The 23,389-nt window shown below is 37.7% G+C and overlaps 1 protein-coding gene across 1 annotated transcript in view; it reads left to right on the forward strand.

Moving 5' to 3' along the window:
• LOC126260165 (SET and MYND domain-containing protein 4-like) overlaps positions 1 to 23,389 on the forward strand; it is a 119,585-nt gene that overhangs the window by 85,176 nt on the left and 11,020 nt on the right. Inside the window, exons 6-9 of the mRNA XM_049957428.1 lie at positions 2,187 to 2,499; positions 10,198 to 10,499; positions 10,607 to 10,680; positions 19,369 to 19,481. Of these exons, the coding sequence (XP_049813385.1) occupies positions 2,187 to 2,499; positions 10,198 to 10,499; positions 10,607 to 10,680; positions 19,369 to 19,481 (802 nt within the window). The remainder of the gene's footprint in view (positions 1 to 2,186; positions 2,500 to 10,197; positions 10,500 to 10,606; positions 10,681 to 19,368; positions 19,482 to 23,389) is intronic.

Below are 23,389 nucleotides of genomic sequence, written 5' to 3' on the forward strand. Positions count from 1 at the left end.
CCACGTGTTTGTTAGACCCTTGGGAGAGCATTACGGTGATGCTGAAGAAACTGAACTCATCGACTCTTAAGGGTAGACCTAAACTTTTCTGAAGATCTGCTAAAAAAAAAAAAATTGCAAGAACTGGTTTTAAATGATGAATCTAGGAATATATTACAACCCCCCCTATGTGTTGCTGTGCTAGGGATCGCAAGGACAAGATTAGAATAATTACAGCAGCCACGGAGACTTTCAAACAATCATGCTTCCTGCGCTACATATGTGAATAGGATGAGAAGAAACCCCAATAATGGGCACAGTGGGACGTACCCTTTGCCATGCATTTCACAGTGGTTTGCAGAGTGTGGATGTAGTCGTATGTGTCAGGATCCTCCGATGTGAGTTGTTCTGCAGTCTTATCTTGACAGTGCTGTCTCATTTCAAATTCTACTCCAAGCGAAGATTTAATGTTTATATCTTTAAAAACATAGTGGTTCCTATGAATGGAGCATCCCTCCTTTCTTCATATGTCCTCTGAACAAATTAAATGTTAACCTAAATCATTATAACACTCAACATATTGATACCAGTGGTCACATGATGTTGAGGGCGGCATATCATGTTAACTCAATTTTTTGGCACTCATTCATTGTTGCAAATAACTAGTTTCATAATTTTAGTACTCTAGTCTCCCCAACTTAAAAGATGGTGCAACTCTGAGAGATATTACCATTGGCATTTTATCACTTGTGATAGCGACTATTCCCGTAAGTTTTCTGCTATTAGCTCAGCCAATTTTGATTTCCCTTCTCTGTTGGGTGAAGGCTATGCCTGGTATAATACAGTCTACTAATATAAACAACAGGAACCATACACTTTAATGAAGCTGATCATAGCTCAAAACAGGTACAAATCCAACACTGGTATGCCTTGATGCTGACTGTCTTTAACAGGTCACACTCTATATTGTACTCAACACCTTTGTGTATTCTACTTCCCAGCTCACTCGCTATAACCACAGTGTCTTTTGCTGAGATTTTTAAATCTTAGTCCTCTATCACCTGACTCAGACCAGCACTAGGTTAAAAAGAAATTGATGATTTGTTATTCTGATCATAGCTCATCCTGCAAAAGTTGACCTACTACTCTAGCATGAGACTTACCCATTATAAAACTTTCTTCCTCATTACTGATTTCATTGTGTTCTTAGTGTTCAAAGCCATACTAAAAGTTTGTTGTTTTCTTTCTACATCAGCATCTGCTGGATGTTCACGACATGAGTTCACTATAGGCCTGCTAAGCTATCATCTGAGCTGTAGACATGGTTTTGTTTTGACCCTTGATTAATGTGCATCAGTCACATATTTGTATAGAGTGTAACCATGTATGGGAGTGAAACTTGGATGATTAACAGTTAAGACCATAAGAGAATAGAAGCTTTTAAAATGTGGTGCTACAGAAGAATGCTGAAGATTAGATGAGTAGATCATGTAACTAAGTAGTGCTGACTAGAATTCAGGAGAAATTTATAGCACAACCTGACCAGAAGAAGTGATCAGTTGGTAGGACACTTTCTGAGACATCAAAGGATCCCAATTTAACATTGGAGGGAAGTATGGGGAGTAAAACTCATAGAGGGACACCAAGAGATCGAGAAGGATTGCTTCACACAAATCTTTCATCTTTGATGTTGTAATATAAAAAACCTAGTCTCACAAATTTATTGATTAAGCATATTTAGAAGGATATATGTTGCAGTAGTTATTTGGAGATGAAGAGGCTTGCATAGGATAGAGTAGCATGGAGAGCTGCATCAAACCAGTCTTCAGACTGAAGAGCACGACAACAATATTCTCAGCAAACATATCATTTTTCAGCAGTCTGTTATTTTCAGTGGAAGATCGTTACGTTACAAGATAAGGATATGTGTAAATCACTCCTTTATAATGCTTTAGTATATAATGAAAAAATAAATTAGCATGTTTTTTTAGCTGCTTAGCATTACATTATTAGTAATAATGTAAAAAGAAATTTTTTGTTTTGATTATTGAATCTGCTGTCTTGATACTGTATATTATTCTTGTTTTTATGTGGAGGATGTAGGAAATTTAAAATGTCACCTGGTTTTTTGTGGGCAATGCAGAATGTACTGTGATTGTGTATATCTGCAGTTTATTTGCAATATTGTTGTTAACTCATTTTTGCAGGTGTACGGGTTGTACTAAAACTTTCTACTGTGGACAGTGCTGTCGTGATTCATCTTGGCGAGAGTACCACAGATATGAATGCTCTGGTGGCCTAGAATTATTGCACTCTGTTGGCATAGCCCATTTAGCATTGCGTGTTGTGCTTAAGGCAGATCCTCTGTGTTCTGAAAACAGCAAATTTATAAAACATCCACCAGACAAATCAGACTCTGTTGAATCATTCGGAAATAAAAATAATAATTATCCTGCTGTGTACAGCCTGCTACCTCATATTGAGAACATGGAAAATGATGACTTCTTTCAGTATGCTCTGGTATGTACTGGTATGACAATGCTTAAACTGTTATTTCTTTATTAAACCATTTCCATAAATGAAATGCAATTTTTGGTTTGCATTACCCACAACATTTTCTATGTAATGGTTCCAATTCAAGTAGTTTGTAATCCCTAGGTTTTTAGATGAAATTTAATAATTATTATAGTACATTTTATTGACTGAGTTAAAACAGGAGAGAACCACTGCTTATCCAGGCACTGAAGAAGAAGCAACTGAAATGAGACTGACAGCCACTCACGTTTTTAATTTCATTCAACCTTAAACTTCTGAAACTGTTAAAAAGGAATTCTACATCTATACAATTAATCTGCAGTTCACAAATAAATGTTTAGCAGAGGGTTCTTAGAAACACTTTTAGACCATTTCTCAACCTTTCCTCTAAAAAAAAATGAATATTTAAATCTTTCCATGCGAGCTCTGATTTCTCTCATTTTATTACAATGGTATTTTCTCCCTATATTGGTGGTAGTCAACAAGCTATTTTGGCATTTGGAAGAGAAAATTGGTGTTAGAAATTTCATGGAAAGATGTTGCTGTAATGAAAAATGCCTTTGTTTTAATGATTCCACCCCCAGTTCAGTTATCATATTCATGACATTGACTCCTCAATTTTGTGATAACACAAAATGAGCTGCTTTTCTTGGAACTTTTTCAACGTTCTTCATCAATCCCACTTGGTAAAGATCCCATAATGTGCAAGAGTACTCCAGAAAAGGATGAGCAAGTGTAGTGTTGGCCGTTTATTTAGTCAATTTGTTGCATCTGCTAAGTGTTCTGTCAATGAAATGCAGTCTTTGGTTTGCATTACCCACAAGATTTTCTATGTAGTGATTCTATGTAGTGATTACAGTTTAAGTAGTTTCTAATCCTTAGGTATGTAGATGAAATTGCACCCTTTAAATTTATATTATTTACTGTGTAACCAAAATTTAAAGGACTTTAGTACTCGCGTGGAGGATGTCACACTTTCTATTGTTTAGGGTCAGTTGTCACATTTTGCACCAGGCAATTATCTTGTCTAAATAATTTTGGTCATCTAAATCAGTCTTATTCAACACTGTCCCTACCGCCCACTAGTAGGCGTTGCAGATTTCACAATGGGAGGTAGGAGTTTTAAACATTTTCATTAGGTTTTCATAAAATTTTGCAGTAGCTATGAAAGGTTGACTATCACTGTCCTAAATCATCCTGATCTTCTGACTAGTTCACTAGACAGTAAATGACAGCATAACCTGCAAATGGTCTGAGAAGGCTGCTCAGAAATCATTTATATAGCTTACAAACAGCAGGGTTCCTATAACACTTCCTTTGGAAATCCTAGATATTACTTTCGTTTTATTAGATGACATCCCATTAATTACTATGAGCTGTAACCTGTGTGACAGAAAATTGTGAATTCAGTCACACAGCTGAGAATACTCCACAGGCACACAATCTCATTAGAAGCCACTTGTGAGGAATGGAATCAATTTGATATGTGGTGTTTATAGCACTCATTACTTTGTGTGAATAAAGAGCATGATGTATTTCACAAGAATAGTATTTTATGAACCCATGCTGGATATTTGTCAATAGATCACTGTCTCCAGGGTATTTCATAATGCTGGATAACAGTAAAACAGTAAGAGTTATCAGTCTGAACACTGATTTGAACATAGTATATGTTCCAAAAGACTATTACAGAGTGTTTCAGTGATATGAGCCTGTAGCTCAACAGATTACTTCCATTTACTTTCTGGTGTGTTGGTGTGACCTTTGCAACATTGCAACATTCTTTCATAGAGAGAGCAGTTGTATAATATTGCTAAAAATTGAAGACTTGTCTATATTGAGTGTCTGAAGCTGCTATGCTACAGCAGGGGTATCTACTTCCAAATTACTCATGCTGGTAGCTGTTCTTAATTTGAATACTGGAATATTTTACCTAGAGAGATGCAAAAATAGGAATGGGGAAGAGAGCTGGGCACAAGATGTATGGAGGGTTGGAAAAAGTACACATTATACCAAGCCCTTGGTTGAAGTAGACACTAGATTGAGGAGAACATACAATTAACAGAAGTTCAAATTCCAATGGAAAAGTTATCATTATTATTGTGACCACATGAAACTTCTGCAGCGTGAGAAATTTGCATGCTTACCTTAGTGCCTGGCATGGCACTGTGTCCTTTAGTTTACTCATTTTAAGCTAATACATTTGAGAAAATATCTTTCCTAATGTATTATCACTGTTTGCCCTTTGTGGCTCAAAATGAGTAAACTATAGAAACTACTTTCACCCGGTCATAACTGTGGGTTTTTTGATTGCTTGGTGAGGTGACACATAGGAACTGTAACTCATTGAATGTTAGTTCACTTTGTTACATTTATGAATAAAATATTAACTTAATTTTGAACACTTCTTTGCCACAGAATTACTGAATAATTTACAACTGTTATTGGCTAGCAAAGCGTTACTTAATGCACTAATTAATACACTATTTTCTTTAGGCTCGATGGTCATCCTTTACTAAAGTACAAGTTCCCCAGAAACTTCATTAACTCATTGGTCTTACATTGTGATGTTGATTCCTTCAGATGAGGTCACAAACTGGGGCAGAGCTCTTGCACACTCAACACTGTAGTGCCCTCAGCATGAGGATGCTGCTATTCTAAGAGGGAGTGCATGTCTTCTGGAATGTCTCCCATTGGTTGTTATGCATTACAGCGAGCCCTCAATAACATAGTTATTCGTATTGCTGACCGTGGTGTGGCACCGCTATCTCTTGATGATATCACAATTATGAATGTAGTTTACTGGCTACAGCACTGTAAGTTATGAGGGGCATTTGAAAAGTCCGTGCAAAAATAAAAACTACTTACGTGTTTGGGGTAAACATTTTTTATTTTTCGACATAGTCCCCTTTTAAACTTATACACTTCCCAACGCTGTTCTAATTTGTTGATCCCTTCTGAGTAATAGGAATTGTCCAAGTCTGCAAAATAGCTATTAGTTGCTGCAATCACCTCCTTGTTTGAATAAAATCTTTGTCCCGCCATCCATTTCTTCAAATTGGGGAACAAATAGTAGTCTGAAGGAGTCAAGTCTGGAGAACAGGGGGGATGTGAAACAAGTTGGAATCCTATTTCCATTAATTTTGCGACCACAACTGCTGAGGTGTGTGCTGGTGCATTGTCATGATGGAAAATGACTTTTCTGTGGTCCAATCGTCGGTGTTTTTCTTGCAGCTTGGTTTTCAAATGGTCCAATAATGATGATTAATATGTACCTGTAATATTTTTACCCTTTTCCAGATAGTCAATGAGGATTATCCCTTGCGAATCCCAAAATACGGTCACCATAACCTTTCCGGCCGAAGGAATGGTCTTCGCCTTTTTGGTGCAGGTTCTTCCTTAGTAACCCATTATTTAGATTGTCGTTTGGTCTCAGGAGTATAGTAATGTATCCATGTTTCATGCACAGTGGTGAAACAATGCTTTAAGTCCTGCGGATTCTTCCTGAACAGCTGCAAACCATCCTTGTAACACTTCACTTGATTCCATTTTTGGTCAAGCGTGAGCAATCGCAGAACCCATCTTGCGGATATCTTTCTCATGTCGAAATGTTTATGCAAAATATTATGTACCTGTTCATTCGTGATGCCCACAGCACTAGCAATCTCACGCGCCTTAATTCTTCTGTCATCTGTCACCATATCATGGATTTTATCAATGATTTCTGGAGTCATAACCTCCACAGGGCATCCAGAATGTTCAGCATCACTTGTGCCCATATGGCCACTCCGAAAATTTTGAAATCACTTATAAACTGTTCTAATTGAAGGTGCAGAGTCACCGTAATGTTTATCAAGCTTCTGTTTAGTCTCCTGAGGCATTTTGCCTTTCATAAAGTAATGTTTAATCACCACATGAGATTCTTTTTTGTCCATTTTTTGACAATCACTCGACTTCCTTGATTCACACGAATACCAAACACAAAGCAATAGACCAATATGGCTGAAGCTTGGTGTGCGTTCTTTCCAAAGATGCTACTAACTAAACATGACCTCGGAACATCGCCGGTGGGTGCCATCTCTCAGACTTTGCACGGACTTTTCAAACGCTCCTCGTATACTGAGAGAAGTGGTCATCAGTTTGTAACCATTGTATACTTTCTTTGAAGGAGCAGCCAGTCTGTCAGTTGCTCAGCCACATTGTTCAGTACTCAACCAATCAAGGTACCTCACATGTGCCTCTACCACTCCAGTGATGTCCCTGTTGCAGTTATGTTTTGCTTACTTGAAATGTGGCTTTTAGCAGAGCCAGTGGACAGTAACCAGTCATTCAAAAGAAACTGCAAGAGGTATTTTAAAATCATTATTTTACCACAGATGCATCAATAGCCAAATTGGAAGAATCAGGTTGCAGAGGTGAGCAGTGCTCATAATGAACCCTGAACAATAACTGCTTAAACTAACATCTAACAAGTGGATGGCTGACTTTGCTCCATGGTTTGGAGCATCTGTATAAAGTGTTGTAGGAGTAGTAGTAAATATTTTAGGAGGTGGTAGACCTATTTGAACAAAACATTCCATGTCCAATCTTTATTGGTTACAGAGAGATAGCTGGTTGCAGAGATAAGTTTTCATTTTGCATTTTGGTATTCTGGTTCTTACGGATTTATTTATTGAATGCCATTTTTATTTTTAAGGGCCAGTTTTGAAGTTATGCTTGAGCTGAATTTTTCATCTGTTATTGTGATTTGTTGACCAATTCTATTGTATCATTTAAGCATGTCATATGTATTTACAAATGCCACATATGCTGATATGGTATTTACGTATGAGTTTTGTAATGCAAACATTGCTGCTGCTTGCAGAGAATATGTTAGACGATTTCACAATTACAGTACTAAATTCAAGAGTTTTTACTTGTGTTTTTACTAAACTGCATGAGAATGGTGCAGTGCACGGCAGTTATATTAAGTTTCATCTGAAAATGCCTATAAACAGAATACGGATCACATGGAAGACAGTTTAGCACTTTTCCACCTGTTCTTTGTCTTTGACCACTACCCAACCACTCCTCTATTTGGTAAGCAGACATCTCTTGTCATATACATGTTCAAATGGGTTTTATTTTTATTCATTTGCCCACATGTTCTACATGTTTGAGGAGCACTTTCCTATGGATTAACATTAAATCCAAGCACATTAAGTATTGTATGTGTTCTGCATTATTATTAAATGTATCATGTTCAACGTCCACGAGGATCTCCTTACCGTGTGCCTCTGAAACAAAAAAAGTATCAAACCTTATCCCAGTAGTTCATGCAAATGATGATTATGATTATAGGATATTTTGGTGTCCAATGATATTTTGATGCCCAGCTTCTGGGTCTTTATCAATTATCCAAATATACTTAGAGATGAGGTTGATTATTAGTGAAGAATTAAAAGTTACAACACAAATTTTCTCCCTAAAATGACACACAAAGGCTAGGGTATGTTTAAAAGTTAAGACTGGAGACCAAGCAATTAAATTTTTAAAAAAATGCACATCAGTCTTATCTCATCGTCAGCGAAAGCAGAGGATAGATACCCATTTAAACATACTGCTGTCCTCTCAACAAAATAAGAAATGCGCTTTGTTAAAATATTGTGTACTGAAATTGAATCGCAAATGTACAACAGATGGTCCTCTTGGGTAAGCATCCATGGATCATGGATAATGTTCTATACAAAGACAGGTTAGCACTACTTTGTTCTGTGGTTTTTGTGTTGATAAGAACCTGAAGTAGAAGTCACATATTACAGGTATTAAATGGTTAAGCTGTGCATCATTTTCATTATTTATAATATAAGATTTTGGAGATAAAAATTCAAAAATGTTGACTTACTTTATCTATTTTCATTTACTAAGCTCTTGTGGCACCATACTCTGTGGCACGTATTCATTGAGGACAAACGAGTCCATTGCTCAAAATTGTGGCTTTCTCTCAGAAGCCCAATGCAGACAACTTTTAAACAGTTGGACATACTGTTTAGCAATGAAATTTTATGATTCATGCGGTTGCTTTATATTGGAAATATTTGGAGGGCTGCCTTACTCCCCCATTAGGATTGTCAAAGGGAGAGGAGCTGTGTGAGAAGGCAGTGCTGACTCCTTCCCTTACCTGTGTAAGCATGTGACACACATAGAAATATTGGCAGTGCTTGGAGAAAATGATTGTGACCAAACTGTACTGTAGCAACATCGCAGCACCTTTACTCTCTTATTAAGGTTATTGTCAACAAACAATAACAATTCTGAAATTGTGCTGTACTGAGATATCACACAAGAAGAGTTGGCGACAGTTGGTACCAGAAGTACCATGGACGTCTGTCCACAGCAGGAACATTGCTGCACGCAAACCAATAATGTGCCCATGAGAATCGTGCCCCCTGTGAGCGACAGTGCCATCAGGAAGAGAGATCCATGCTTAGGTAACCATGAACTAGCAGACATTGTCAGTTCAAGTTGTAAGTCAATCCGAGTCTTGGTAGGAAGTTCTCGCAGAACTTTCGTCATGTCTTCAGCTCTTCAAGTTGTTGAATGGGGTAGAAACAGTGCCTCATAGACAGACAGTGGTTAGTCTTCAGTAGAAACAGAACAGTGAATAGAATAATCATGTACGGACAGAGACCATCTGAGTACTGTTAGTTGGAACTGTTCTTCAAATAGTACTTCAAGACAGAAGATTAGTTTTCTTCCAACTTAAGTTCAGAGAACCTTATTGAGTTTATGTTCATGGAACTGTAGTCAGCACAAGAGTGATAGGCTAAACCTGTATTCTACAATTGCTGTAACCAATGTTACCCAAGTTGAGTAACATATTTCACTACTCACTATTCTGTGTTACTTTCATTGTATGTGTGCTGCCCTAGAATCCATACATCTGTCCTGCTGGGACACCTTTATTTGTCTCTTTCAGCAGGAACGAGAGTTTCTTCGAAGTGGACGCCCCCAGTCCACAACAGAAATAACAGAAGCAGTTGTAAATACAATACTAAAAGAAGAAATGACGTATACTCTGCTTTAGTCTGGCACAGAAGGAGTGAGATGTTCAGCAATAAACGTTTTTGACCACCTACCCAGTGTTGGAAATAATTTATAATCAGTAATAAAATTAACTTCAAACAAAAGCTGAAATCATATCTGTGTGACAGCTCCTTCTAACTAGAAGAATTTCTGAATATGCAACACTATTTGTGTGTGTGTGTGTGTGTGTGTGTGTGTGTTCGAGAGAGAGAGAGAGAGAGAGAGAGAGAGAGATCGAACATAATGAAATATAAATCACTAAGTGTAACAAAAAAAGACAATCATGTAATGGTCAGCATGTTGCCCCATCATAGTAATAGGTCACAATTCTGACCATAATTCATTCTGCAACAATTGTCCAATACCTCTAACACCAAAATTACCTAACACACTCTTGTTAGATAATCGGTGTAGTTTCTTGGATGGATGGACAGGTAGATAGATAGAGGGGGGGGGGGGGGGGGAATACAGCTATTTTTTCCAGCCTTGTCTTATCTGAGTGTGAGCACCATCTCTAATGACCTCATTATTGATGGAACATTAAATCTAAATCTTTTTTAAAAAATATGAATCATATTAGCACAGTACCTAACTGTTTGCCACTGTTTCCCATTTCAGACTGCTACATTGTTGCTTATATATCTGAAGGAGAGCACAGAATACTTTGATAACAGGCAGCTTACTAATCAAATTGAATCATTGCATATCTCTGATAAATCTGAGCTAAGCATTGATTTTATTGGGAGACTGATACTGAGACATATTGCACAGTTGATTTGCAATGCTCATGCTATTACCAAAATTGAGAGTGTGCCTGCTGTTCATAATGTTACAGAGGAAGCTCAAGTTCGTATTGCTACAGCAATATATCCATCTGCCAGTATGATGAATCATTCATGTAATCCAAACATTATTAGTAGGTAGGTGATTAGTGATACTAAAATTGTGCATGTATTACCAGACAGTTATGTCAATGTCTTATCTCTATTATTATTATTATTATTATTATTATTATTATTATTTGCAGCTTTTATGGTGAATATGTTGTTGTGCGCGCCAGCAGAGAAATTGCAGCTGGTTCAGAAGTATTTAACTGCTACGGTAAGCCATCAGTGACACTCTCAGTAACATTATAGGCTTAACTTTCGTAAATGATGTTTATCAAACTATTTTTGGTGGATTTTGAGGAAAGTTTGAACGGATTATCAAGACAATATGAAAATTTTTTGGTAAAGCATTGCTCTACAAATTATTTATTTATTTTTAAATGGCTTTATTTGTAGCAAAGTCATGGCAGCTAAATGAAATCTTTTCCTTCACACAAGTTAATGAAATACAATGTCTGCCCAAAAAACTCTGAGACTGATTTTGTTTCTGGCATGTAAGTGACATCAGAAAAGCAGCTTGAACTAACAATTCTGAGCAACAATTATATATTCAACCAGTCAGTTGTGAACAGACAGTGTGTAGTTGTGGACATGTGACCATACTGTATCAGCATTGTTGTGTCACAAATTACTTTGGAGCAATGTCTCTGAATCAAGAACTGAAGACATTTTCCAGAATGTTTTGAAGAAGAGAGAAGTCTGTGCAAAGTTTGTCTTGCATGCCTTGACTCCCTAACAAAAACCATGATGGATGGACACCTGCTGTGACTTTATTGAAATGTGAAATGCGGACAATTTTTTTCTGGAAAAACTTATCATGGGTTATGAGACTTGGTGTTATTGATACAAACCTGCCACGAAATTGTCATGAAGGGTCAGTACTTTGACAATGTAACTGACCTTCAAGCCAATGTGACACATGAATTGAACAACATTCCAAAGAAGGACTTTTCTGACAGTTTCATTTTTTTGTACAAGTGTTGTGTGCATTGTACTAAAGTGTGGGTAGACTGTATGAAATATCTGAAGCATTAAAACCACCACCTTAACTTTTCTCTATTTCTTATTAATCCAGTCTTGACGGGGTAGATCTTTCCAGATAGATGTACATACTTCAGCTGTTTTGGTTGAGGGGCATTAGAAAGGGGATATATAATGCTGGTGGTGGTGGTGGTAGCAGTAGTAGTAGTAGTAGTAGTAGTAGTAGTAGTAGTAGTGTGAGTCTGTTTGCACTGTGACATTACACACATAAAGCTGTACCAAAATATAGGAGCAACAGACACTGCTGCATTACTGTTGTATTCACCAGTTAAGCTTGGTGCTGTCCTAACTGGGGACTCAAGGAAACACATGCCCATGAAAAGTACAATTTATTGGGTCATACTGACATAAACATGAATACAATGAAAGTAGCATACACGTCTCGAATGCATTTAACAGTAGAGGGCCCAGAGGCTCATGCATGCCCTTGTAGAGAAACTGTCCAAGTCAGGTGTTGCTGGTGTAATGTTGTGTGCCCACAGTGGACCAGGTGATGGTGGTTGGTGACTGGACTGCTCCCGGCAGCCACCTCAGTTGTGGGTGCGCTGTTTGCATGTCAGTATGCACATTTCATTTGTCATAGTGGCTGTACTTATGTCTGCTTGGTCGGGAAGTGTAGTAACCAACAGGTTACTACAAGTGCCCAACGCAGTTAGCAAGAAGCAAACATTTAACAGCAGAAAGTAGTTGCTGTCTTCAAGTGGTGTGCTTGCATGCAGAACTGTATTGTCACAGGGCAACAGTTTGTGATTCCAGAGCAGCAAACTGACAATTATCAATACACAAGATCCAAAAATCATTCATGTTAAAGAACCAGTCAGTAGCATAAGAACAAGAAAGTTGCAATACATTGTATACTATCACACTGAGGCTTATTAGATGGAAATGAAAAGCAGATTTTGTAGCCAAAAAGAGGATGAAAATTAAACAGACAGGAAAGACACAGTGTGTCATATTCTGCAATGAAATGTATTATTAACAAAATCAAACAATGGAAACTCCATGTAGGAATATCAACAACGTAAGAAAAGAAAGGTTGCTACTTACCATAGAAATAATATGGTAAATGCAGACAGGCACAATTAAAAGACACTTATATATAAATTTTTGGCCTCAACCTTCATCGGAAAAAGAGAAACACATATCATTCATTCACACAAGCAAGCACACCACACACCCACATGACTTCCAACTCCAGCAGCTCAGACAGGCGCTCTTGCCCAAGCTGCCAGAGTTGGCAGTCATGTGTGCATGGGGTGTGCTTGCACGTGTGAGTGAATGGTGCCTGTGTTCTCTCTTTCCGATGATGGCTGAGGCTGAAAATTTGTGCATAAGTGTCTTTTAGTTGTGCCTGTCTGCAACTTAGCATGTTATCTTTATGGTAAGTAGCATTATTAACAAATTTAAAGAAGAATTAAATTGATCCAATAAAATTTAATGTGACAGAAAGACCTGAAAAATATCTCATGGACTACTTGATAGTGGCTGATGGACCAAGTAGAGAAGCAGGTGCCATATTCTGCTTGAACACTGGGCATGACTGTTTGGCTCCCCATCTGCAGAAGATCTCCATCCTGCCATCTCCAGAATGTCTTTTGCATCTCAATATTTGTTCAGTCTTTAAAAGGAGCATATCAAAGAGTGAACAAAATTAAGTGACTGTAATTCAAACTTAACAACATTGCATTAGGAAGCAAGAATGTGAATGACAATAAGTCATGTGCCAGAACATTATATAATAATAATAATAATAATAATAATAATAATAATAATAATAAAAGCAAATTGGAAAAAGAAAACACTTCATGGCAAGCACCCATATCATCTAACACAGCCACACATCGATCAAGACGCATCCAACACATGGCTAAGAAAAGGCAATATATACAGTGAGACAGAAGGATTCATGATTGCAATACAGGATCAAACAATAAACACCAGGTATTTCAGCAAGCATATTATTAAAGATCCCAATACCACAACAGATAAATGCAGACTTTGTAAACAACAAATAGAAACAGTAGATCACATCACAAGCGGATGTACAATACTAGCAAATACAGAATACCCCAGAAGACATGACAATGTCGCAAAAATAATACATCAACAGCTTGCCTTACAACATGAACTTATAAAACAACACGTTCCTACATACAAGTATGCACCACAAAATGTACTGGAGAATGATGAATACAAATTATACTGGAACAGAACCATTATAACAGATAAAACAACGCCACATAACAAACCTGACATCATACTCACCAATAAAAAGAAGAAATTAACACAACTAATCGAAATATCCATACCCAATACAACAAATATACAAAAGAAAACAGGTGAAAAAATTGAAAAATACATCCAACTGGCTGAGGAAGTCAAAGACATGTGGCATCAGGATAAAGTTGACATCATACCAATTATACTATCAACTACAGGAGTCATACCACACAATATCCACCAATACATCAATGCAATACAGCTACATCCAAACATATATATACAATTACAGAAATCCGTAATTATTGATACATGTTCAATTACCCGAAAGTTCCTAAATGCAATGTAACATATACCGTACAGCAAAAAGGAAGTGACGCTTGATAAAGGTCCGCGTCACTCCATTCCTCACCAGACTTAACGTCTGAGAAAGTAAAGATAATAATAGTAATAGTAATCTACAACAAAAACAGTGCTAGCAACACAGTGAAAAACAGTTATTAATCATTTATTAACCAATTCCTGGCTGAATTAATTTTCACTTTTGAATTTTACAAATCAGATATTCATTTGTTCTTTGTTATTTATGAAATGTACTACAACATGATAAACAAAAAAGTAAATGAATGCTGTTGCCTAAATGCAATGTAGATTAGATTAGATACACACATACATGCTTTATTTTATTTACTGCCATGTATTTCACTTAAAATTATGATCTGCATAATGTGACATATATGTTACACCTTCTTTTGATTAAATTATAAATAATAATAATAATAACATATTAATAATAATAATAATAATAATAATAATAATAATAATTATTATTATTATTATTATTTATTCCATGGTAAAATCAGATTTATAGTCATACATCCTCAAAGAAAGTGTGTTGGAGAGGAATAACTTAGCCACAGCCTAGGGGACTGTTCCCAGAGTGAATCTATCTTCTAGAAAAGTTACTTGGTAGATATATGCAGGACAGCTTCTGTGAAGTTTTTAAAGTAGGGGAGAGATAATGCCAGAAATGAAGCTGTGAGTTGTGCCTGGATAGCTTAGTTTGTAAGGTATTGCCCATGAAAGACAAGGCTCCAGTTTTGAGGGCCAATCTGTCCCATAGTTTTAATCTGCCAAGGCACTTCAATACAGCACACATTCCTCCACAGAGTGAAAGATTCATTGTGAAAACAATCCGTAGGCCACACAAGGTGAAGCTTTGTACATCTACATGCCATTTTTTTCCAAAGAAATGTTTGGTATGGCAATGGCATGCAGTCACACTAATCATAGAACTAAATTTTGATAGCACATATTACTCTTTTTTTCTTGTTTATTTTTTACACCTCTGTACATATGATAGTACATGAATGCATGTGTATTTTAAGATATACATAGAAACTGAAGTACAGCTCCAGTGAGCCAAGATTTCTGTTGTACAGCATTTATTGTGATAACTGGTTTCAGCAAACTACATTGCCATCATCAGATCTTCTGCTGAACATTTCACTGAATCTTGATCAAATGCTTATTATACCAAGTCATATGACAGAATGCTACTTCATGAACATGAGAACAATAGTGTATCAGCAAGCCAAGCAAAAAAGAACTATTATATAAAACAGTGTACATATTGCAGTGGTTATATGTGCTCATGTTTGTACATTAACAGAATGAAGACTGAACCATTTCAGACCAGATCAAACTGAACCAGAAAATCACAAACATTTCATGTTACCTGCACACATTGTGTCCAATCATGGTAATTCAGCTTGAGGAGACTACACTGTGTAATTCCATTTTTGCTTACAGGAGACTGTGTTATGCATTGTACAACACTGTTATGTTATTGTCTTGAACTTGCTTACTATATTCAAACCCTGATCTTCCTCTAAAGGTGTACCCCTTCAGGCTTCCTCCATTACCAATTTAACTGTTGCTTGTTGCTTCATGACATTTCTTATCAGTCAGTCTCTTCACATATTTAAGTTGTCCTATAAAAGTACTACCCTTAATTTTGTGTAAAATTTCTCAGATTTTATTGAGTGGCTAAACAGGAGGTGTATTACTATTACTATTTACTTGAATCAGAAAACAAATACAGTATATGGTAATTACCATTACAAACAGATGAAAGAAAGAATTACTAAACTACACCACTCGCAGCAAAAATCTTACAACCACAACTGCACCCAATGTCACAAGCAAAAGACATTCAGTGCTAGATGGAAGGCATAGCTGACAGTCTAATAGGTGCTCCATGGTATGTGGTTCTCTGCAGTCACAGTTGGTGATATCCACATATTTCTGGAGGTTGCTGCTGGATCTTCCAACTCCAGAACGAAGGTGACTGAGTGACCTCCACACCATTCAATTCTGTTCATGCCCAGGTGTGAGGGTTTCTGAAGGAGGAGGCCAGGTGGAGTTATTCTAAAAGTCGAGAGACTCACAGTTGTTTTCTTTCTGTGACCATTGTCACTTGTAATACTGGAGTGGTCTTGAGGGAACTTCCTCTGGACCTCAACGTTGGAGGTGCTGGAATGTGTCAATGTAATGGATGGTTTTCCCGATGAGCTTGATTTGTTCTCTCCACATTGTCAGTTACTTCAAGATGAATATCTGGTGGCACTATACCAGCAAGTTTGAAGAGTTTTGCAAGTAGTGTAGGTTTAAGACAGCCTATACTAAGCCTACATATTTTGTTTAGTTCCTTGTACACTATGTTTGCATAGGTGGATTTGTACCAGACTGGGCACATGTTCTCTGCAGCACTGTAACACATTGCTAGTACCATCATTCTCAGGCTTTGTGGACAGGAGCCGCATGTGTTACCAGTGATCTTGTGGAGAATATTATTTGTGGCTTCCACCTTCATTCTAGTATTCTCACAATGCTGCCCATGGGTCAGAGTATGGTCCAGAGTGACTCCCAGATATTTTGAAAGGTTCATGTTTACTAACTGTATCCCCTACCATGTGATGTCAAGTTTATGATGTGCCTGATTGTGCTTAAAATGAAATGCACGCAGTTGTGTTTTAGCTGGCGTTGGATGAAGTTAATTGTTAGTGTAATAGGCACTCAGCTCCCTCTTGACTTACTATTGCCAGATTATTGGTGTAATGGTAACTCCTTTTGGTCACGGGAAGTACTACTCCATAGACTGGAAGGTGTACTATATAAGCAAACCGTACAAAAAATTAGTCACCCCCAGAAAATGACAGGTTAAAACCATCTAACACTATTTCTAGTCTTGACAATAGCCTCAGTTTGGTGATGATGAAAATCTAAAAGATCTTCAAGTGTGTCATGTCCGGCTGAAGCCATCTATTGATGATTATATCATAAAGAGCCACCAAATTTTGGGGATGTTGAGTGCTATGTTTCAGCCTCTGTTCCAGATATATCCATGCATTTTGAATGGGATTAAGATTGGATGCTTTAGTGGGGCAGTCAAGATGCAGCAGGGTGCCTCAGTGTTATCAAACCACAGCTGCATGCATGCAGCCCTGTGAACACAGCAGTTGTCAGTTTTCACAGCATATTCACTATGAAGCTGTAGAAGAAAGGGCACTGAACAGAGCATCCTGGTTAATGTAAATGAATAGGCCCAAGTCATGGTACAAAAGACGGCCCCCAGAACATCATGGAGCTATCTTCGACTGTAGCTATGGTATAAATGTCTTATTTGGGCATTAGTGCATTTGATGCTTTCCATAATTTGAAAAGAGGCAAAATCGTGACCTGTTCGACCGCGCAACATGAGTCCAGTCAGGTGCTGTCCAGTTTCTTTGTTGTTTGGCCCTTTGAAGACAAGCAACTTTACATGCTGCTGTGAGCAATGGTTTTTTTCCGATGTATCCGACTCCAAATGTTCATTGCATGCTGTTGCTTTTGAAATGTTCATTCAGTAACATATTAGTTGGCATTCACTGACAGCAGCAGTTCCTATTGGGTTTGAAACATTATTATTGATTCGGTATGCCTTTTGTTTCTGTTCTCTATCAGTTAGGATCATTTTACTACCACTTTTCTTTTACTGTGGTACATGGTTGCAAAAGGTTTCTTTTAGACACATTGGACAGTGTGCATTCACGTCAAAACATGTTATCCCTTTCTGCCATTATGTCACTTCTCCATGGAGACCACTCCTAATGTGCTGTTTTCCATACAGTCAACTGACACTTGCACACTACTTCACTGTCATGACTAATATCAGTACTGGAGAGAGCATGACTACTTGATAGCTGTTCTAGACAGCCTGCAGTGTTCCAAAGAGACCAATGTGTTCTGTTAAGGGAATGACAAATATTTCATCTGTGAGCTTTTATACATAGGTGTAAAACTGTGATGGTTGAATGGTCTCATAAAATGTGATTTGGCTTGAGAACTAAGGCTCATTTTATAGCAGAATACTTAATATCTATGTCTTTTATTGCTAGTTTTCTAGTACTCGCTTGCAATGTGAGAGCTAGAAAAATAATACTGATTTGTGTAGGTTGTTTCTGTTCATTGAACTGAAAATTGAGTGCTAACACAATGTGCTAACATCTTTGTATTGGAGAACACTTTATTGGATACAGTTACTAACATGTAGATGTGTAATAAGATTTTGGCATGCATATACACTTGTCATATTCTGAATGACATGATGAGTTGATAAAAAGTTAGCTGAATTGTTTGACAACAAATATTGGGTTGGTTTATAAGTTCATAGTGTTTTTGTTTTGTATGTTGGTATTCCAGTTCCTGTGGGTTTACTTATTGGTTATCATTTTTATTTGTAGTTCACAGTTGCTATTTGAGTTAACATATTGCCATTTTTCAAACAATGGAAAAAATCCAGGATGGAATGTAAAAATATTATGAAAAGGAATGTTGCTACTCACCATGTAGCAGAGATGCTGAATCGCAAATAGGCACAACAAAAAGACTGTTACAATATAAGCTTTCAGCCAACAAGGCCTTTGCCGTAAAGATGATATATATAGACACACACACACACACACACACACACACACACACACACACACACACACACACACACACACACACACACACGCACACATGCTTAACTGCAGCATTTGGCAGCTGAAGCCACACTGAGATGTGGTATAACCCTCACTACTGACATTTATTGCAAACAACTGATATGTCTTGCATACAGAATCCAAGAACAATGACCAGGCAGACTGCGTGAAGTGATGCCACTCCATGATAACACCCGTCCACATTCTGCTTGACTGACAAAAAACACACAGGTGTTGGGTTGGGATGTCATTCTGCACCCATCTTATTCACCTGATTGTGTGCTGTTAAGAGTTTCACCTTTTCTGCTCTCTATCAAACAACAGTCAAGGAACATTCCGAACGTGGCTCAGTGAGTTCTTTGCCTCAAAACTGCAAGATTTCTACGGTCCTGGAATTGAAAAGTTATCCCAACATTGGCAGACTGTTGTAAATAGTGGAGGAGAACGCATTATTGATGACTAAAGTCTGTTGCTACGTGTATCTGTTGTGTTTATTAAACTTATAGAAAAATGCTATGAACTTATGCACCAGCCCAATAATACATTATTGTGAAACCCATCTAAAGTTTAATCCATGCATTTTCCATTTCCTAATTATTTGATTTTTTATACAGGACCGCATTTCAGACGAATGCCACTGAAGGAACGACAAGAAATCTTAAAGTCACAGTACTTTTTTAGATGTTCTTGTGATTGCTGCACAGATTCTGCTATGATTGAAAAAGAAGTAAGTATTTTGATTTGAAAATGTGGTATATTGTGAAGTTCAGTTATCTTTTTTTTTTTTTGTTATAAAGGCTGATTTGACCTTTTATTGTGACATACATTCCTGTTAGGAAGAAATCTTTTTTTGCTTCCATTGTAACAGAATGTCAATTGTATCCATATGAGATGTTTTACATTGGACAGTTGTAGAATGCTTTGGATGTCTCACGAGTTTCCATTGGGTCTATATTATATGGTACGCATGGTGGGCACAAATATGGAAACACCAAGAACACATAATATTATCATGCTTAATATGGCATAGGCAAACCATTGGCTATCAGAACAGCTTCAAGTCATCTCAGAATTGATAAATACAGTTCATGCATGGTTTCCAGGGGATTCTTATACAATTCTCCTGGCAAAATAATAGCAAGCTCAGGTAAATGTGATGGAGATGGATAATGATCACATACCAAAAAGGCTCAATAATACTGAAATAAGGTGACTGGTGGCCAGGGAAGATGCAACAATTCATCCTTTGTACTCCCAAAACCACTTTTGGATGATGTGAGCTGTATGAACGGGGGTCCTATTGTCTTGGGACACAGCATCACGTTTGGGGTACAAACATTGTGCCACAGGCTGGACCTGATCAGCCATAATGGTCACAGAATCCTTGGCAGTAATGAGACTTTGCAGAGTAGCCATCGGGCCTATGGAACACCACGACATGGCTGTGCAAATTGTCACCAAACCCTCATCACATCTTACTCTTGGGACTTGGCCAGTAACTGGAAACTGTGTGAAATGACCCATCCAACCAAATGACATTCTTCCATTGCCCCATAGTCCATGTTTTATGGCTTCGGCACCTCATTCTCTCGTTATGGGCACTTGCATCACTGATGAGTTATTTTGGAATTCCAGCTTGCCCTGATATTCTACATGTACATTCTGTGACCCATTGTTGAGTGGATGTCAGAGGGTACACCCCATTGTACCAGTTATTAGGGCTCTTTCCATTCCATTCATGTATGGAGTGTGGGAAGAATGATTGTCTAAATGCTTCTGTGTGTGCTGTAACAAGTATAATATTGTTCACATGATCGCTACCGGAATGATATGTAGGAGGTTTAAGTGTATTCCTAGAGTCATCATTTATAGGTTTTTGTTGAAACTTTGTCAGCAGACTTTCTCGGGACATTTTCCGTCTGTCTTTAGGAGTCTGTCAGTTCAGTTCTTTCAATAACTCTATGACACACTCCCACAAAAATAATGTGAGAATTAGTGCCTCCCTTCCCTGTATACGTTCAATATCCCATGCTGGTCCTGTTTGTTACAGCTCCCACACACTTCAGCAATATTTTAGGATAGGTCACATGAGTGATTTGTAAGCAGTCTTCTTCTTTTTAGACTAACTGTATTTCCCTAGCATTCTACCAGTGAACTGAAGTCTCCTATCTGCTTTACCCACAACTGAGCCTATGTGGTCATTCCAGTTCATGTCCCTACTGTATTTGTATGAGTTTACAGATTCCAGTTGTTACTCAGTGAGATTAAATTCATAGGGTACTATGTTTCTTCATTTTGTGAAGTACACAATTTTGCGTTTATGAATATTTAAAGCATGTTGCCAGTCTTTGCACCACTTCGAAATCTTATCAAGGATTGATTGAATATTTGTACAAATACTAACAAAGAGATAGAGGGGCTGGCCAGTACTTACCTCAGCTCAGTACAGCCGATAGATAACACAAAACAGAACAGAAAATTTACATTCCTAGCTTTTGGAACTTTGTTCCTTCATCAGGGTGGAGAGAGGGGAAAATGGGAAGAAGGGAAAGTGGATTTAGTTACTCACAACCCAGGTTATGAAGAAACAGGGAAAGGTAAAGGTAAACAGGGAGGGTAGCAAGGATGGAGGCATGGTTGTCAGAAGGAAGCCAAAGACAGTTGCTTCATAACCTGGGTTGTGAGTAACTAAATCCACTTTCCCTTCTTCCCATTTTCCCCTCTCTCCTTCCTGATGAAGGAACAAAGTTCCAAAAGCTAGGAATGTAAATTTTATGTTCTGTTTTGTGTTATCTATCGGCTGTACTGAGCTGAGGTAAGTACTGGCCAGCCCCTCTGTCTCTTTGTTAGTAGTTGTTTCATATCTTTATATAAATATTTGTACAGCTTTAGTCAGACCGCTCTTCATTGTAGATACCTAGATCATCTGCAGAAAGCCTAAAGTTAATATTAATATTTTCTGCAAAACCTTTAATACCCTGATTATGGAGCTCCCTTCATGTTGTATTAGTGATGACAAGGTTTGCCAGCACAACATTCAGTCCTGCTGTGACTTTTGGAGCCGTTATCCTCTCATTTTACATCACAGTTCTTTTCAGTGATTGTCCATCACAATCACACAGCACACATTGTAGTCCACACTATGACTTAGCAGATGATGTTTTTCCACTTTCTTTGTATGTGGTATAATCTTCGCTGTAGTGCCTCTTGAAACCCTTAAACACTTCAGCTACCGTGGTTATGAAAACACACACCATACGGGCACCAACAAATTGCCCTACTTTGAATGCACTGAGCTGCAACATAATGCAATCAAAACTCTACAGAATACTGTTTTGACCATGGTTGACACTTTGGAAGTATTGAGTACATTGCACAGGTGCCATTCGTGGTCAAATATAACAGCACAACCTGCAGGCTTGGCTAGCATCTGCATTTATGTTCAAACATGCATTTCTCTCAGTCTTTCAATATTTTTGTCCACTTCCAGTAAGTGGGACACATGTTGATTTCTGTAAGCACTATAGAACCTGGATTTGTAAGAGAGCTTACCTTCAGTGGAGCATTTGAATGACATGATTGTTGTGTTGAGAAGGAGTTGTGGAAGACAGACATTGATTCATTCATTCACTTACACATCATATTCCATAAATGTTGAATCCTGCCTACTCGTCAAATATAGGGTGCTTAGGAAACCTGCTTTCTCGGATCACTAGACAACATTCAAGCAAATCATATTAATGAGTTTTATTACAAAATGAACAATGACAATACTTAACTTTGACAATAACACAAAAGTGTTGCAAGCAAAGGGAGACTTGCAAATAAGAAATCTTGCCAGTAATTACAATTCCTAAGTCGCTGGTTTTGAAGTGCCTAATCTTTATGGTGCTGTAGAAGTGGGCTGTGACCAGTCAGCACAGCGCTTGTCCTCTTTACATAGAGGCCACTGCTTTCGTGTTGTCGTCCTGGAGAGGGGTTGGTCAGCGTGCAGTTGGCTGATGTCTTCTTCACAGCCCTCTCTGCTCTCTCATTTCTGACTGGTGTGCTGGCACTTGATTTTATGCTGGAACAGTAAATCTTGTCATGAAGGAGGGCCTTCAGGGATATGGAAGATGTTAAGTTATATATTAACAGACAGAGGTAGCCACTGCAGGCTACTTTGAAATAGAACAGTTATCGTCTCTACATTGGCAAAGTCAAAATCTATTAAAAATGAACATTAGCATTAAGCAGAATTTACATCTTTGTGATCAGATATTCTGATAAGTTATAAAAAGAGTGGTTAAAACGACAGTGATTTGATAAGTCTGGTAAATTTAAATGAAATAACGGAACATTTATGTTGCACTTTCATGGTTGGTAAGCTTGATTATTCCAAGGATTGTATAAAGAATTTCAACATGTACACCATACAATTAATTGTCGACAGCCATCGGAATTGGTCAGTTTTGAAGGGTTGGACTGCCACACAAATCAAAACAGAATTAGATGACATTCACATGAACTCTGCATCATTGAAAACCATTTACCTTTGGAGTGATGAATTTAAATGTGGTCAGACAAGTACCAAAGATGAAGCATGCTCTGGGAATCCAATTGAGTTTCCCATAAAGGAAACCATCGACAGAATCT

This window comes from Schistocerca nitens, chromosome 5 (assembly GCF_023898315.1).
Source record: "Schistocerca nitens isolate TAMUIC-IGC-003100 chromosome 5, iqSchNite1.1, whole genome shotgun sequence".
NCBI classification, from domain to species: domain Eukaryota; kingdom Metazoa; phylum Arthropoda; class Insecta; order Orthoptera; family Acrididae; genus Schistocerca; species Schistocerca nitens.